The sequence below is a fragment of the Bacillus rossius genome, assembly GCF_032445375.1.
Source record: "Bacillus rossius redtenbacheri isolate Brsri chromosome 4 unlocalized genomic scaffold, Brsri_v3 Brsri_v3_scf4_2, whole genome shotgun sequence".
In the NCBI taxonomy this organism is placed as follows: Eukaryota; Metazoa; Arthropoda; class Insecta; order Phasmatodea; family Bacillidae; genus Bacillus; species Bacillus rossius.
Genome location: NW_026962011.1, coordinates 32,039,443 through 32,057,697, shown reverse-complemented (window position 1 = coordinate 32,057,697; position 18,255 = coordinate 32,039,443). Strand labels below are relative to the sequence as shown.

General features: G+C 37.5%; 1 protein-coding gene across 1 annotated transcript in view; it reads right to left on the bottom strand.

The window, feature by feature from the left end:
* The window catches only part of LOC134542389 (rho-associated protein kinase 2), a 56,267-nt gene that overhangs the window by 15,047 nt on the left and 22,965 nt on the right, over positions 1-18,255 (bottom strand). Inside the window, exons 16-20 of the mRNA XM_063386584.1 lie at positions 17,762-17,920; positions 15,961-16,207; positions 13,919-14,155; positions 5,396-5,556; positions 2,293-2,547 (exon numbers count right to left, since the gene is read on the bottom strand). Of these exons, the coding sequence (XP_063242654.1) occupies positions 2,293-2,547; positions 5,396-5,556; positions 13,919-14,155; positions 15,961-16,207; positions 17,762-17,920 (1,059 nt within the window). The remainder of the gene's footprint in view (positions 1-2,292; positions 2,548-5,395; positions 5,557-13,918; positions 14,156-15,960; positions 16,208-17,761; positions 17,921-18,255) is intronic.

Below are 18,255 nucleotides of genomic sequence, written 5' to 3'. Positions count from 1 at the left end.
TCTCCTAGTACAGACCCTCGTCACCTACCTCTCCTAGCACAGACCATCGTCACCTACCTCTCCTAGCACAGACCATCGTCACCTACCTCTCCTAGCATAGACCATCGTCACCTACCTCTCCTAGCACAGACCATCGTCACCTACCTCTCCTAGCACAGACCATCGTCACCTACCTCTCCTAGCACAGAACATCGTCACCTACCTCTCCTAGCACAGAACATCGTCACCTACCTCTCCTAGCACAGACCATCGTCACCTCCCCTAGCACAGACCCTCATCCCCTACCTCTCCTAGCACAGACCCTCATCCCCTACCTCTCCTAGCACAGACCCTCATCACCTCCCCTAGCACAGACCCTCGTCATCTACCTCTCCTAGCACAGACCATCGTCACCTACCCTCGCGCAGACCATCGTCACCTACCTCTCCTAGCATAGACCCTCATCACCTACCTCTCCTAGCATAGACCATCACCTACCTCTCCTAGCACAGACCCAGCATCACCTACCTCTCCTAGCACAGTCCCTCGTCACCTCCCCTAGCATAGACCCTCGTTACCTACCTCTTCTAGCACAGACCCTCATCACCTCCCCTAGCACAGACCCTCGTCACCTCCCCTAACACAGACCCTCGTCACATCCCCTCGCGCAGACATTCGTAATTTCCCTATGCACAGACCCTTGTCACTTCCTCTAGCACAGTCCTCCAGTCCTGCTCATGTCCTACTGATGGTGCATTACTATACAAAGTCCAAACTAAATTTAAATATCACAAACATTTTTTCACTATCATATACAACTGTACCTTGGTGTACACTGATTGTTCCTATTGATTCCAATTTCAAATTCTAAGTATAAAATTTGATGATAAACTATAATATAAAACATTTAAAATACACATTTACTCCCAATTGAATACCACGTATTTACAAAAATTTTGAAGGATAACTTAGATTATAATACTAATGCAAATCTTAAACAACCACAAATCTTCAACAGCCTACAATCCGAAACAACCAAGAATATAACATAACTTTGAATACAAGACTACCTTGTTCGATTTATGACCACTACAAATTTGAATGAATCTAAGGTGACCTATAATCTAAGATGACAGAATATACGTCTGTCAATTTTTTTACTACACGTGGTGAGAATGTGAACTTGCCGCTCAAGTAATTTCATACCTCATGTTATAAAAAAATTAAATGAAACACTGAAAACTGTGACGATGGGTTCTATCGTGTAGCTGTCAATCTCACAGAGATATACATGTGGTGTGCAGTATAGTTCCACGTAAGATATCAAAAGAAGTTAGTGGCTGAAACCAGTGATGGTCATATGGGAGGAATGACAGGAACTATCTACCAACACATAAACCCCCCTCCCCTTTACTTAATAAGTTATCTTGAACCAAAATACTGTAGGGATAACAACCAATTATCTACTTCACAGCTTTGATAATTAATTTATTATGTCAAAAAAGCATCCTAGTTTACTTTTAAAGGGGCCATTATTTTTCCGAATTTTGGAATCCATAGGTTTGTTTGACTCGAGGTCTCTTTTTGACCTGTCAACTCTCGGGGCGCACTTTTCCGGAAGCAGTTTGGCGGATGGTCGTTTTACTCGCGGGGGCAAGTTGCTCTCAGGTCACTCAGGTCATGCTCTCGATGCTCCTCCTCTCGAGGAAGAGTTGCGAGGGCATGTCGTCTGCTGGTTGTTTTGGCGCGACTTTGACGATGGAGTCAATATGTTATCAAGCTACATTTGGTGATGGTAATATTTTAATAGATGTCGACATTGAAGCGGAATAATATTTCAATATAAATTATTTGGCGACCTTTATTTAACAATCACAAGATTTGCAATCGTTTCCTAGTACAGGTTAGCTTATGCATACCACAGGCGGTTTAAAAGTCAAAAAGCAATATTTGAATATTTCACCTTCATCAAGCTCTCTCATAATTTGTAGTCCAATATATGGTAAATCAATTGCAGCTTCATCATTTAGGTGAATCTTCATTTCCAAGCAAATTTCTCAGGATGTCTGCTTATATTTTCTCCGCCATCATTTGTTTTACAACAAATGGCGTTTTCTTCGTGTATTAAAAGTTACCGACTCTTACCGCCCTCAGGCCAACTTGCTCCCAACTCTTTCAACTCCCGAGGAGCACGAGAGGCCTCGAGTCAAACAAACCTCATATTCAACTGGAAGGTATAAATAATGTTATGGCCTATTCGCACCCTTGGGAAATCCCGGGAGGAACCGGGGGGAAGCGGGAACGCGGGCTCACCGAGAAGTACTGCTCCGCCTCGAGCTGGTCCTGCAGCTCCTTCATCTGCAGGTCGTCGACGGAGCGGGCGGTCTTGACCCTGTGCAGCTCCTCCTCGAGCGCTCGCCGCCCCTCGCGGAGCTGGCCCACCTCACGTCCCAGCTGGGCCTCGCGGGCGCGCAAGTGCGCCACCTCCGAGGACTGCACGCCGAGCTCCGCCTGCAGGGCGCACTTCTTCTGCTGCTCCTGCTCCACCTGGCTGTGCAGCGTCCTCACCTGCGCATGGACACCCACGACACTGCTTCGCGCCAGGGGACGACGCTGAAGGACCGAGAATATAACATAAACTTTGAATACAAGACTACCCTGTTTGATTTATGACACCCACTGCTGCACCTAGCACTGCTTCACGCCAGGGGACGACGCTGAAGGACCGAGAATATAACATAAACTTTGAATACAAGACTACCCTGTTTGATTTATGACACCCACCGCTGCACCTAGCACTGCTTCACGCCAGGGGACGACGCTGAAGGACCGAGAATATAACATAAACTTTGAATACAAGACTACCCTGTTTGATTTATGACACCCACCGCTGCACCTAGCACTGCTCCACGCCAGGTGACGACGCTGAAGGACCGAGAATATAACATAAACTTTGAATACAAGACTACCTTGTTCGATTTATGACCACTACAAATTTGAATGAATCTAAGGTGACCTCGAATCTAAGATGACAGAATATACGTCCGTCAATTTTTTTTTACTACACGTGGTGAGAATGTGAACTTGCCGCTCAAGTAATTTCATACCTCATGTTGTAAATAATAAAATGAAACACTGAAAACTGTGACTATATGTGCAGCTATCAATCTCACGGATATATACATGTGGTGTGCAGTATAGTTCCACGTAAGATATCAAAATAAGTTAGTGGCTGTAACCAGTGGTGGTCATATGGGAGGAATGACAGGAACTATCTACCAACACATAACCCCCCCCCCCCCCCCCAATACACTTATTAATAAATGACAGGTGTTTAATCCAGCGTGTTCAGGATCACCGCCATGCCGGGTTGTCAGACACAAGATTTTATGGTTTTGTTCTTAGTCCAATTTCATTTTTTAAAGCAGAATTCTCTGTGATATTGTTTTTTTTAATACTTACTTCACCAAAACAGAGGTAAAAATGTAGGTATATTATTTTTACGATAAAAAGTTTGTAATAAATTGCCCTAAAACGAGATACATTCAAAAACAATAAAAAACAAATTGGCAAGTATTTGTGGTTAAAAAGTGATTCAATAAGAGGTGCACAATAAAAAAAAAATTAATGAATTATTCAGATCTCTGCACTTCACTTTCAAATATAAAATTTAAAAAAAAAAAAATTCTTTCTTTGTGAAATTGATCAGATTTGGCAATATTTTTTGGTTTGCAAAAATTTTCAATATTTAGAGTAGCTGGTTGTGGGAAATTGGCAAAAAAAAAAGTAAATTGAAAGGTTACTTAGGTTAGTTAAAAATCTTAACAAAAATAGTACATTTAATTTTTGTAGCTTACTTAACCCACCTTTCAGTTCACTAACTAAATTCCCAGAAAGCCCTAAATTCCATATTTACCTTTTTTCTTCCTCTACCTATGTGTTAAATGGGAAAAAAAAAATTGTTTGTACAATTCCAATTTTCACTCTTACTATTCAAATTCAATATTCATATTCGCTAGTAATTTTGTATTTGAATTTGAATCGAAAATAAAAAACTGATACCTGCACAGGCCTAATATTACGGTATTGACCATGGCACACCTAAGGAACCATTCAAGCAGTTGCCTGGAGTGACTTTGGTAAACCACGGCAAACCTGTATCAGGAACAATGGACCAGGATTTGGGATTAGGTACAATGAAATGTGAGTCCAAAATTTAATCATCGCTACAAATCTCTCCACATAATGGCAGGAAGAAGAACAGTTCAGAGATAAGGAGCGATGATTGCACTTTTACAAATTTGCTGATGAGAGCTTCTTACAGTCAACAAGTATTAAAATTTGCCTTTAAAAAATTATATCACCTGCCCGTCATTAAGTTTAACTATTTAAACTATTTTATATTTTGTTTCTATATTTATTCTTTTTTTTTCCTTGTTAATATTTGTTTTAATATTGTAGAACATTTGGATGTAGATATAGATGTTTCATTGTATTATTTTTGTTGTATTTTTAATTACCGTATATACTCGTGTATAGCGTGCCCTATTTTCCCCTCAAGTAAAGGAAAAAAATAAGGATGCGCGCTATACACGGAAAAAAAAAGTGATGGGGTTAGCGGGGAGGAGTGGAAGTCGTTAACTGCCGGGTGACAGGTGATGTTTCTGGCCAGCCCCCACACATACGCACAAGCAACAAGGCCTCTCTTTCACACACACACAAACACGCACGCACACAACCTGGTCTTTCGCACACACACACGCTCACAGCACACACACACACACACACACGTGCGCACACAAGCTCGCACGTCTCTTGTTTATTTTTAGACCTCCCCCTCTACAGAAAGCCAGCGCAGCTAGTAAAATAAAAGAGAGAGAGAGAGAGAGAGAATGTTGTCACCATTCCCCCTCCCACTTCCTTCGCTTCCTCGTCGCAGCTGCTACCGGTGAGTCATCTAGTCCTCCGCGTCCCGTTCCTGCCTGTCTCCCTCCCTCCCGCCCACGTACCAGTTGTGACGATACAGCGCTTCATTTATACAGACAGCGCTTCATTATCTTCCGTCTACACAACAGAGTTTAAGTATTTTCCTGACGCATCACCACACATCAATTTAAATTATCATTTGTTTCAAACGTAATTACTTAACAGGTACCACAAAATGTTAGTAAAATTTATTTACGGGGAAAAAAAATTTTTTCTTTGGAATTTGTTGCAAAAATCGTGGTGCGCGCTATACACGAGGGCACGCTATACACGAGTAAATACGGTAACTAATGTGTTGTTTAGTTTGTTTGTATAATGTTGTTGTTTTTTTATGTTCCTTGTTTGTGCCAATCGCCACGTTTTCCACAACCGTTCGCAGGCCTGGGACAAATGTAAATAAATAACTTGCTTCAATAAGTATCTAGCTTACTTTCTCATTTTCCTGGCGGTGTTCTCCCTCCAGCTTCTGCAACCTCTGCTGTATCTGCCTGTAGTCGACCGAGAGCATGGACATCTGCCGCTCTTTCTCTTGGCACTGCAAGTCGGCTTTCTGCCGCGCACTCTTCTCTTCGTTCAGCTTTGCTTGCAGCGCTGCACACACACAATCACACATACAACACTGCGTACTCAAACCAAACATGTACTCACTAGAGGTACGCGCTTCCTACTAGTGTTGAGTCGATTCCAAAATCGCACTAACTCAGATTACAGTTTCAATCCTCATTTATGGGAAATGATTCTTCAATTTTGATTCTGATTCAATAAATAACCAAACTCTTGCGATAATACTTGTTAAAGAACTCCGTATTTGTATACCCCAGAAAATGGTAAATAAAACTGGCTCATTTCGGTGTAAAAAAATGACAAAAGCGGTGCAAAAAAATGACAAAAGCGGTGCAAAAAACCGGTGTAAAAATTAGCAAGCGGTGCAAAAAATCTGTGTAAAAATAAGCAATCAGTAGAGACCCCAAAAAATTGTGAAAAAATTATGCCATTGGCGGTGTAAAAAAAACATCATAGCCTTACTGCTTCCTTATTTGCCTGGCCAATTTTTGGGGCATAAGTTTCTCTAAGAGTGTTGGCTGATGATGGCAAATCCCCTGCACCTAAAATGTATACATAACTTACAATATATTTATAAATAGGTAGCATTTATAACGTTATCGCTGAAAAATATTAATGGGCTAATTTATTCAAAACAATTCTTAGCTAAACCTAACCTAACCTTTTCTAGATTAGGTACTGCTGGATTACAGAGTCAAACCATCAATCAATCAGTCAAAAATATATTGTGGTGTGCTCACCGTTTCACAATGCAATCCATCCTATTTATGTGTTTGTTAATCTGAGGTACTTGCATATTTATTTGAAGTAAAGGTAAGTTAATCAATAATATTGTAGGCCTACATATGCTCATGAACTTTTATTAGAGGGGGAAAACATTTCTAAATAAATAAGGCTAACCTTCAACATGGGTGTTACACCATTCCCTCATAACTGGATGATCAGCTTTTTCCAAAGGAATGTTAACTTACAGCATCATATTAACAAAATCAGAAAAAAAAAATCTTGTTTTCTGCACTTTCAAGCTTGTTTGCTTTATTCACGCTGTCGCCTATCGAGATTTGTTTAGACACGGTAGAATGCTTGACAAAATAATTGTCTTTTTTGTTTTGTTTTGTGTGTGTCATTTGCCACATGATTTTTGCACGTGTCTTTGCGTGTACAATCAACCCGCACGTTGCTGAACTTGTACATCATAATTTTGTCTCGCTGATCAAAAATATAAAATCGTCCGATATTATCTCTCTTTCGCGATCAAACATTGTCGAAGTTTTCGGCATCTTAGCCACAAATTCAATTGTATCACAAAACTTACAAAATGTGGACGGTAGTTGTAAACACTCATAGAAATGTGCACGCAAAAATGACTGCCATCTTAGCTCGATGCGATTAAATTAGGTTAGAAAAATCGACACCAGTGCGCCTTGCAGCAGAAACGACCATTATTCAAAACACGAAAACTGTGGAGTCAATTTGTTATGTTGGTAGTGCGCACATATCGATTGTTGACAATTTTTACATTTTGTTTTCATTTGCGATGGCAATATTTACTGCTTGTAAACGGAGTAAAAAAAATACGTGGATTTCAGTAACGTGTCAAAACGAAGATAATATCACGGCACTAGTCTTTCAGTCTATGTTTATTTCACGCCTATGTTTATGATGGCGTAAATAAATAGAACTTACGACATGAGGACATTATTTTGTGCGAAAAAGCGTGAATTTCGCGCAAAAATTCGTGAATTTCGCGACTATGTCAAAATCAAAGGAAAGTCGCAAAATTCGTTCAAAGTATCAAATTTTCGCGTTATTTCGTGAATTTCGCGTTCCACCATTTTTCGGGGTCTCTACTCATGAATAAAAACCTGCTTTTTATTTAGAAATAATTGATATTACTGTACTTAATATTATTGCAATTAATAAATGGCTTATAAAGATAGGGCAATAGAGTTTCCTTTTTCGAACTCTCCAAAATAAATTTAATTGAATTTTTAGATATTACCACTTTAAAATTACCTCAATTTACTAAAAAATATAGTTTTATAAAATAAGTATGTTAATATTATAACACATATTTTTATACCAAGACCACATTGTCTTTAATAATATAAAAAAAAAAGGTAAATATTTTATTTAGATATTATTAAATAATTAATTTTGTAATAACTTTAAAATTCTTACTAGAAATTTAGTAGTAAAACATTGTTGTTTTAATGACCCTCAATACTAAAAACTTTTACTGTAAATATAAAAATAATCTGTGTTTATTTCTTCATGAATTAGAGGTTATACTGAACTTGATTTATTTGAAGTACAATAATTAATTTGTGTTAATCCAACAATATACAATCCTAATTCATCAAATTAGAAACCATGATAGTTGAATAGATTTCAAATTAATGGATAGATACATCACTGATTGGGGGGGGAAACTTAATTAACCTAGCAAACACCATTAACCAAACCCATGTTAATGACTAAAACTTTTGGAAATACAGGAATCTGTAGATTCCAGAAGTGGAATCGTCTCAACACTACTTCTTACAATTAATGTATGCATCATCAACCACAGATAAGTGTGAAAAATATACTTTACCTCGAAAAATACAATCCATTCGGCCTGGTGCAAAGAAAAAAAAACATTACAAATTAAGGAAATTTTCATTTCGAATCTTTACCATGAATTTTCCATCAGTTTCAAGAATTTAATGTCATTTAACAGTTTAAAAAAAAAAAAATTATAAAAATACATTTATAATTCACTACTTCATGGCATTTTATAACAAAATTTAACTTCAACTTGCAAAATTTTATAATTTTTGTGCATTACTTTTCTACAACTTAGATTAGCCCAAAATATATTTGTTTCTTATATACATATCAATATGTCATTAAATATAAATTTATAATATTCTTGATACAGTTACATGACCTAGTCCACTTTTTAATAAACCTTACGAAACTGTAATATTCATTAAGATATTATAATTGGAGCCAAATGCTTCGAGTAGGGACAGAATTTTAAGGTTTTATTTTCAGGTTAATTATTTTTTTTTAAACAAAGATTTTTGAATTTATGTTTTTATTTGTTATGAATTAAGGTTATTCATAAATATAGCATTTTATCAAACAATTGTGACACTTAAATGTCTCATGATACTTATTTCACAAAAACAGTTTCAATTTGAAAGATATACAGTGAAACCTCGATTCTACTTACACTCACGGTTCTCCAAAATTTGTCCTTACGACCGAGTTGTACGTACGACCCTGCGAGGCCAAATTACGTCCATTTGTGGCTACCCCCCCCCCCCCCCCCCACCCCACCCCAATTTTTGCCACTGCTGCAGCGGGAAATGAATTGCCGTTGCCGTGTCCTGCTGCCACGGGAAATGACCTGCCGTGTCTATATATTATGCTGATGTATTTTCGATCGAAATTATATCCTATTCGTGCAGAAACAACACTTGAGCTAATCAAACGTAAAAATTAAAAAAAAAAAAACCTAGACACAGAAGGCAGTGTTGTAAGCCCCGTGTTTACATTTTTTTAATATTTTATATCAATAAAATAATAATTAACACACAATATATTTGCTCAAATAAAAAAATACAGTGGGCACTTTAAGTGTAGATAAGATTAGCCAGTAGGCCTAAAAACATCGTGAAAAACCAGGGGCCGTACGAGCGAGGTTTAACTGTATAAAGCAAATTTACAATCTATAATTTGTAATAACACGGGACAAGATTATACGGTGAAATGTGATAAAACCAAAATAACATCACAAACTATGTCAATACAACATACAATACCGAAATGCAAATTCATACACCATATAGAGCCGAAATGTAACTAAAAACATGAAATCAATCAGCAATTTGACAAACCTAAACTCAAATTATAATAATTTAATCTTTTGTCATGGTAAATTCATTAAATGTAATTTATTTAGCAAGAATTTTGTAATAAAATGTATTACCTAAATAGAAAGGAAACAAATCAATTAGGGATGGGATTTTCGAATCTTGGATTCGTCGAATATACCGAATCCTATGGATTCGAGGATTCGTAGGATCCGAGGTGGGATTCGAGGTAGGATTCGAGGTGGGTTTTTAAGAGTTTTAGGTAGTAATTGAAAATTGTAGTGCTGGGCGAAGTTCGAAAATTTAGAATCAAACCGAACCCTTACGTTCAGTTCAGTTCGAAACCTCATAAAATATATTCGAAAAACCGAACGTTCGTTTAAAAAAAAATGACGTTTTTCTAAATTTCTAACCCCCCATTTTAGAACATTCACAAAACAGCACAACAAAATTCCATTACTTGTAATATTCCGACTTTTATCGCATAATCGTCGCCTCTACAGTTTCAAGCGCAGACAAAATTAAAAAAAATGATTAGTCGTCGCATAACTTGCATAGCATTTTTTTCATATAGGCGCGCTTTGTTTTTTGTTTACTTTAGAGAATTTCGTATGCATTTCTCGTACTACGTAATATAAACTATCGTACCAATGCCAAAGGTATTGTAAATTATACCTTTAACTATAGTGCGTGTACGAGAAGTGTTGTAAAATCACCAAACATTGCGTACCCCATACGTTAGACTAAAGCGCATGTACAATAACTCTCGTATTTCGGCAAAACTAACGTGATCAAGTTAAGACAAGACAAATGCGGTAGGAAATGATTACGTGAATTACGTATTTTAAATTACTGGGATGTATTTATTTTCTTTGGCCTTTTTGGTTATAACAGTCAAGTACTGAAAATATTAATTTAATCTTGTGTATTAAAAGTACTGGTCCAGTAAATTTTACAGTACGGTACTAAGTTGACTAGCGTAGTCGCGGCAGCCATCATTATTTCTCGTGTTTTCTTTTTCCTGACGCAAATTTCTATAACCACACTTCTTATTTTACGTTTACAATGTTATTGTTCTTGAGGTGATTTGCGATGAGAAGGCTTACGTCGTTGAAGTTTTCCAAATGGAGAAAAGATAATGACGACCCAGATGACCCAGAACCACCCCAAAAAATGTCTAAAGTTTCTTCTGACGAGCAGCATTCTTCCAAGAAAACAGCAACTGCAGTCAGCGGGTTTTGTAATGTAAATAGGTAACTTAATTCACATTCGACTTTTTTTTAATGTCCTATTAAAAAGTTTTACTTATTAAAAATGTTAGGTTATGTCTACCACAAAAATATGTTATGCTGAATGTTCGTCATCTTTATAATATTATATTTTTTTTAATGAAGGTTAGTATACACTGAAAAAGGAAGATACTCTTTATGAAATTTAGATGGAACTACTTCATGAATTAAAAGTATGTATATATAAAGAAATTACCGTATTGGCCCGAATATAAGGCGACCCCGAATATAAGGCGACCTGCAGTTTCAGGAGGCCAAACAAATGTAAAAATAATTTTGGTATAAATTAATGTGAAAATTCATTAGACATACATTTTGTGTTGATGAATCCTTTTTGCATTTATGTATAACAATTAAATTATATTTATCACATTACTTATTTAAAAAAAGGTTTGAATGGCCTACCCTAAAAGTAAAAAAAAAAAAAAAATTAAAAATATTTATATTTTTAAGTATTACACTAGAAATTTTTTCGTATGTTTACTCTAATGAAGCTGCATAGTTGTCATCTTCAGAGCTGTTTATTTGTCTAGAGCTCGTTCCCCGCCGTTCCACTGATGTGTGATTGTTCATTTTTCACAGTTTACTGTATCTACGAATTTTAAATTTTTACAATGGCTATTAATCACTCTTAAAATACAGCATTTAACTTTCCGTTTCACTTAAGCTACGTATTACCACAGAAGAATGCGTATTACTATTTAATAGTGTGTTAAACGTAACAAAGTAAACAATGAATGCAGTTTGCCGGAACAAAACAAGTGGCTAGCTGCCATGATGAAAAATACGGCCATGAATAACATCGGTTACGTGACCGCGAATATTTGTCCATATTACTCTCTGACAGAGAGTCTCTGTCCTATTAATTTTAAAGAATAATCTATGATTATTAAGTTGTTTGAAAGGTTTTTACATATATAAAGAGTGGATTATTAAAATAGCTTTTGAAACAACGTACCAAATTCCTGTTAATATGGCGTCTTCGTGCGTGTTCGGCAATGTTCGTTTTACAACAAAGAAATATTGTGGAAAGACAGTTGGCAGCCGTGAATTTCCAAACATTACATCCGAAATGTTTGTAAACGTAAACAATCGTTCTGAAAATAGCTGTGATATTTTAGTACAAATATTTCCGTTAAAAATCTGAAGATAAATTACCGTAAATGTTAACACGCAATTGTAAACAAAGTACAAATATGAATTGTGTAATATAAGGTTGCCATTTTGAGATGCTTCAACATTCACATTTTTACTCAAGAACAAATATTTTAATTTTCAACTTTAAACAATTGTGAATTACCGCAATATTGGGTGGATTTATCGTTTTCCCCGTGTGAGGTAACGAAGTTATAGTTTATATAAAAAATCGTGAACATTTTGTTTCTACTGTATCTTTCAGCTTGGAGCTAATTTTTGCGGTCCTGACGTCTTGGGTGCGAAAATAAGGCGACTTCCAATTTTTGCATCTCTCGTTTATGTAAAAATGGTCGCCTTATATTCGGACCAATACGGTAAATGCAAAATGATTTTCTCTAAACTGTTTTCTTTCCTTCATTATTTATTGCATAAACTTTACTTATAAAATGTTTTGCAATTTATTAAAGCTAAGCTATATAAAGTTTTAATTTTACATATGGCTGGAGAACTTTTATTTCTCACCATTCAGTTAAAGACCAAAATGCTGGTGGTCGGTTCATTTTAATTCAAAACAATTATTTCTGTATGAGGTTTGGTTCAGCTCGATTCAAAATTTTTTTGCTATGGTTTGATTCAGTTCGGTTCGATTCGAAACCAGAGAACTGAGGTTTGTCCAGCTCTAGAAAATTGTATACCTAAACTATATTATAAAGGTAACGGAAATAGCACAAACATAAGATAAACAAAGCTGCATTTTGTCAATTAGCATAACTACTCAATCATTTCCAACCTTCAATAATATAACATTGCAGAAAAAAACGTAACTTTTTTTAAATGGTATCTGTTATACAAACGTATTTTATTGAAAACATAGGAAGGATTAATTTAACAGAGAATTAGACAGATGCAAACTTACGTGTGTGGTTTTTGAGGTTATTTGTCTCTATTTTATATCAGGTGTATACACTATGCACTTATTTTATAATTTTATAGATACACATGTGATTTTTTTTAATACATAGGCCTATGTAATTTTTTTAAATAAATGTGTGATTTTTTTAAATAACATGTGAAGTTTAGTGTGGGACTGGGATTCGAGATTCGATGACAAACACTGAGGATTCGAACAAGGATTCGGATTCGACCAAAATGTGGATTCGTCCCATCCCCAAAATCAATAGTATATTGTTAGGTCTTTCATTTGTTACATTAGTAACACATTTTTACATTCACATTAATGATGGCACGTGTTTCCAACACACAAAAATTTTTCGTGTATTTTTCTGAGTAGTTCTAATTTAGACATGCTTATTACTAATGATGTACATAAGTGCATTAGCTGTCAATTATAATAGGACTATTTTGGTGAAAAAAATATACAGAAATATTTTAGTTTGATATTTGTTGAATAATACACCGTTTTCAATTATTAAAGACAAAATATAAAAAATAAAAATAATAACACAGAAATCACTTGTTTTAAAAACAAAATCACCCTAGATATAAAACCATAAAATCTTGTCCCTAGTAATAACTAACCAGCATGTCTAACTACTACGAACAATAGAAGTAAATTGGCAGTATTTGTGTGTTTAAAAATGTACCAATTCCATAACGTCAACATGGTTACTAATGACAGTTGCAAGATTTAAAAAAAAAGTAGTGCAATTTCCAATTTTGGCACAAACTTTCTGCTAAATTAAATTACATTAATCATATTCACTGCATTTAAAATTAAGTTATTTTTTTGATTAATTTTAATTTAAAAATTACATAATTATAAAATTACATAAAATACATGGCCCTATACATACTGTTACGATTTCTAGGGTGTGGAGAACTGGGCTCATAAGAGATAGCCCAATTACGTTTTTTTTCCCGCAGTTTTACTAATTACCGATATTTAAAAATAATAGTAATTGTACTTAAAAAATGTCTGATCAGTAATCACCCACATTAAAAATAATAAAAATAAAAAAATAAAAATTTAATTTAAATTTAATTTAATTTAATTTTAAATTAAGAATGCTGGTTCGACACGTTTTCGCGGTGTCAGTCCGCACGTGACCTCGTGAGCAGCAGGGGAAACGGGAGCAGCACCTTTGACGACCTCCAGGTTGGCCTCCTCGCGGCTGACCAGCCGGCTGCGCACCGTCTCCTCGTGCGCCCGCACCTCGTACTGGTACATGTTCTCGGCGGCCTTCAGCTCCAGGGCGAGGGACGCGCACTCCTTCTCCAGCCCGGACACCTTCTCCTGCAGCGCCCGGTTGTCCTCCGTCAGCTTGCCCTCGCGCCCCTGCGTCCGCTCCAGCTCCTGCTGCAGCGACTGCAGCCTCCCTGCCGGATCGCAACGCCCGCTTCCTCGTTCACAGGTTCAACACTAACTCCTTCACCAACATCAAGTACCGACTTCTTTGCTGAGGGGCTACAATGTTCGAGCGTTACGAAAATTACGATTTAACGTGGGGAACAGTTAGGTGCGTGGTGGGGGAACCGGTAGAGGAGGAGAGTGCTTCAGCAGCGACGCCACTCCAAAGTATGCACTAGCGGTCCAACAGGAAGACCGCAAAAAAGGGGGAGATATGTACGTAGCATAGTATGCTATACGCTACTCGTAACGGCCGAAAGGGGTGACCGCAGGGGAGAGGAGATATGATGCAGAAGGGTGGTACTGAATTCTGGTTAACGCTGCTTGTGTATTTATCTGCTCCTCAGTTTTTTTTATTTGCAATCATACCCACATCCCAACCATTCTCAATTATTATCTATGGTTCAATAAAATAATACTAATAATTTATCTCTATCTACACGTAATAAGCAAGAAGTTTTACTTCTGTCAGACATAGACTTCATACACACACACATTATTTAATTCAATCCAAATGTTCAGTTGAAAGCGTGGGAAATCTCAAACAAGCACAATAATATTCAGGCAATCTTGCATTGAAAAAAATCTGCCGAGACAGACACGTTAATTGTGTAGGGGACCAGTTCAATGGGACATTTGAAACAATGAGGGAGGAAGAACCGTCAACACTGCCAAATGGCCTCATGCACACACACACAAACTCTCTCGGACTGATTAATTTTTATATTTTCCCTACCTCGCCTCACCGTGCAGACACATCACTTGCTGGTGCTGACCCGGTGGCAGACGTAGAATAAGTGCGCTGTTCATGGAGCTCCATGCTACTGTTATCTGCCAAGTTATTATTATTAAACAAATTATACTTACTCATGGAGTTATATGATTAAAAACCAACATAGGTTAGTTATTTACACACACACAGTGCAATGTTAACTTCTTTCTAACCCAAAGTGAAAAACTCGCATAAGGACCACATTACATTTTTTTTTATCTAAAAATGGGCATAAAATAAGCGCCCCATGGGCAGGTAAATACATACCGTATTTGCTCGCGTAAAGGCCCCACAAACGTATATGCCCCCCCCCTCCTTTTTTTAAACATTTTTGAGAAAAAATTTAAAAACGTGTTTTTCTGGGTTTATCGGAGGTCAGAGCAGCTTGGCATGCATCAAACAGCAAGCCACATATTGTGAGCGGCAGGATGTGATTTTGTAAGCGGCAGTGATACAGAGACTGGTATTATAGTTTGTCCGTTCTCAGTAGGACTGCCGTGAGGCGTGCCGAACGTAAGCAGTTAGTCCTATCTCAAACGACATGAAGATAAAGAAAGCTGGGCTCACGGGCTTGTGTTGATGTGCAGTGTTGACGGAGTAGAAGAGGGGAGGAAGAGGGGAAGTGAAGGAGGAAGGGAAGTGGGTGGAGCAGGTACCTACACTCCTATGTCTGGTTGGCTGGCTGGCTGGCTAGCTGGCAGGAGGGAGGTTAAGCTACGTCTCTGCCACTCCCCCCCGCCGCAGTGCTGCCTCTCCTCCCTCCAGACTAGCTGCCTCTCTCTCCCTCCTGCCGCGTCGCTGCCTCCATTTATTTTTTCCTCCAAATTCGCGTATAGGCCCCCTCCCCTTTTTTGGAGTCGAAAATTTGGAAAAAAAGGGAAAGTCTTTACGCGAGTAAAGACGGTAACATTCTTTTGGTCCGAAAGCTGATTTTCAAAATTTGTTACCCGTGTTACCAAGTTTTCACTTCCACACTAACTCAGAAAAGCGACACAGTCGCACCTTCGAGCTCCTGCTGCAGGTCGGACGCGTGGGTGCGCGAGCTCTTCTCCTGCGACAGCCGGCCCTGCAGGGCTGCCACGTCCTGCTGCAAGGCGTCCCGCTGCGACTGCAGGGTCGCCAACCGTCCCTGCAGCTCCTCCTGCAGCTGCTCGCTGGCCGACTTGGCGATGGCGAGCTCCGCCACGTGCTTGCGGAGCCGCGACGCCCCCTCCGCCTCCGCCTTCAGCTTCTCCTGCATGTCCGACACCTGCACGCACGCATCGCTCGTACAGTGTGCAAACATGAACCCTTACCCTTCGCAGCAAAGTACTGAATCAGGTGACGGGTGAATGCGGGTCATATGCCGTTGCTCTGGCGACAAGTACAAAAATATTAACTCATCATTTTTATTTTATAGAAAAATAAATTGTGATGGATCAAAACCTAATATTTTAAATCCACATCACGAATTCGAATCACGAGGAGTACCTCAAATCCACCCCTCGAATCCATATATAGGTCCCAAAGCTTTTAAAAAATAGTAATACAGTAGAACCTCGATGATACGTTCCCGTTTCATACATTTTCCCGTGTCATACGCCAATTAATTTTGGTCCCGCCGAAAGTACTATGTTTACAATTATTTACTTTCCCGGAACATACACTTATAAAATCATTAATTTCCCGTTTCATACGTTTTTACGAAGCGTAAAAGCCCAAAATTCACAAATGTTTTTGTTATATTCCTCCTGATAAACTACGTTTTAATGCTTTTATTTTGAAAAACGTTCATTGTTTACATTTGCAAACGTAAGAAAATAACTTTATCCCACCATAGATATTGATAGTATCAGGAAGACTGTGCACTTCGCTAGTAGCATCTATGGCCAGCACCAAGCGAGACTAGTGGCGCAAACTAGCAATGATTATGAAAATGGTGCACGCGCTTTACCAAGGCACGGATTTCATATTTTGTGCATTCATTAATCTTTGAACTGAATATACCCGTTTGTTATTGTTTTCTTACGATCGGAGTGTTTTGTATTTTACGTTTCTCAAGTTAAAAATATTATTGAAAATTGTTCTGTTGCATAAATTTGTTTGTAAAAAGAAACAAACATGCATAAATTTCTGATTTTCTTTTTACAATAGCCTAATTTTTTTAATTTCTAATTTAGGCTTGGTGACTTTTCCTGCCCTCCAAGAAAGGACTTCATAACATTTTGTAAGGCCACTGTTTCTCATGTCAGCTTTACTTGATTATGGACTGTATTTTACATTTCTGGTGGTTTTATTATATGGATATATAATTATGAATTCATATCTTTCATATAATGCAATTATTTACACATTATGTATTTAAGTTTAATCTGACATTGTGCTTGTATGCTAGATTGAAAAAAAAAAAATTATTTTTGCCATTCCCTTTTCATACACTTTCCCGCATCATACACCATTTTTGTGCCCTCCGTTGAAAAGTGTATGACAGGGGTTCTACTGTATACAATTTACAAGAATTAACTATGGTGTTAAAATATTTAAACACTTTAAATGCTCATTTCACAATGGTATTACAATATTCAAACCTTTAAATACTCACTTTTCAAACTAAGTTTCCCAAATCAATACGCATTATCATTTTAAATACATGTTTACATATTAAAAGTAAAATATTTTGAGAAACAATAATATGATAGGTTTAGAAAAAACAAAAACATATATATAGCCGTACGAAACATTGGAGTCGTCAGAATTTAATTTTTTTCTTTTACTACATTTCCTATAAAAAAAAATCTTTACCGCAAGACCGGCTGCCACACACCTGCTTCTCCAACACGCTGATCTTGTCATTGACCTGCTGGCTGTTGCTCATCTCGCGCGTCCTCTTGCTCTGCTCCTCCTCCAACTTCCTCTTCACGTCCTGCAGCTGCATCTCCGCCTTCCGCCGCGCCTCCAGCTCGTTCTCTGCCTTCCTCTGACCCTGCGCATCCACCAGGAGTCAACTCCCTCGCAGAGATCCCCACAGCTAGCTCTAACACCAGTGCCGGTCCACTTCGGTCCACGAGTCAAGAGGACCGCAATGATGTGGGAATCACAACTGACTGATTTTTATACTAAAGTGGAACTTTATCAAGTCTGTTAGTTTCACAATGCTCCATTCCAGCCATGTATACAAACTCAACTAATCCATTTATCATTGGCAAAAAAGTAAATGCAATTAAGTTATTATTTATTGTAAATAAATCATTGAAAAATAAGACGATGTTTTTATTAATGATAACTTGACAACACACTGCCACAAATCAGTTATATTAC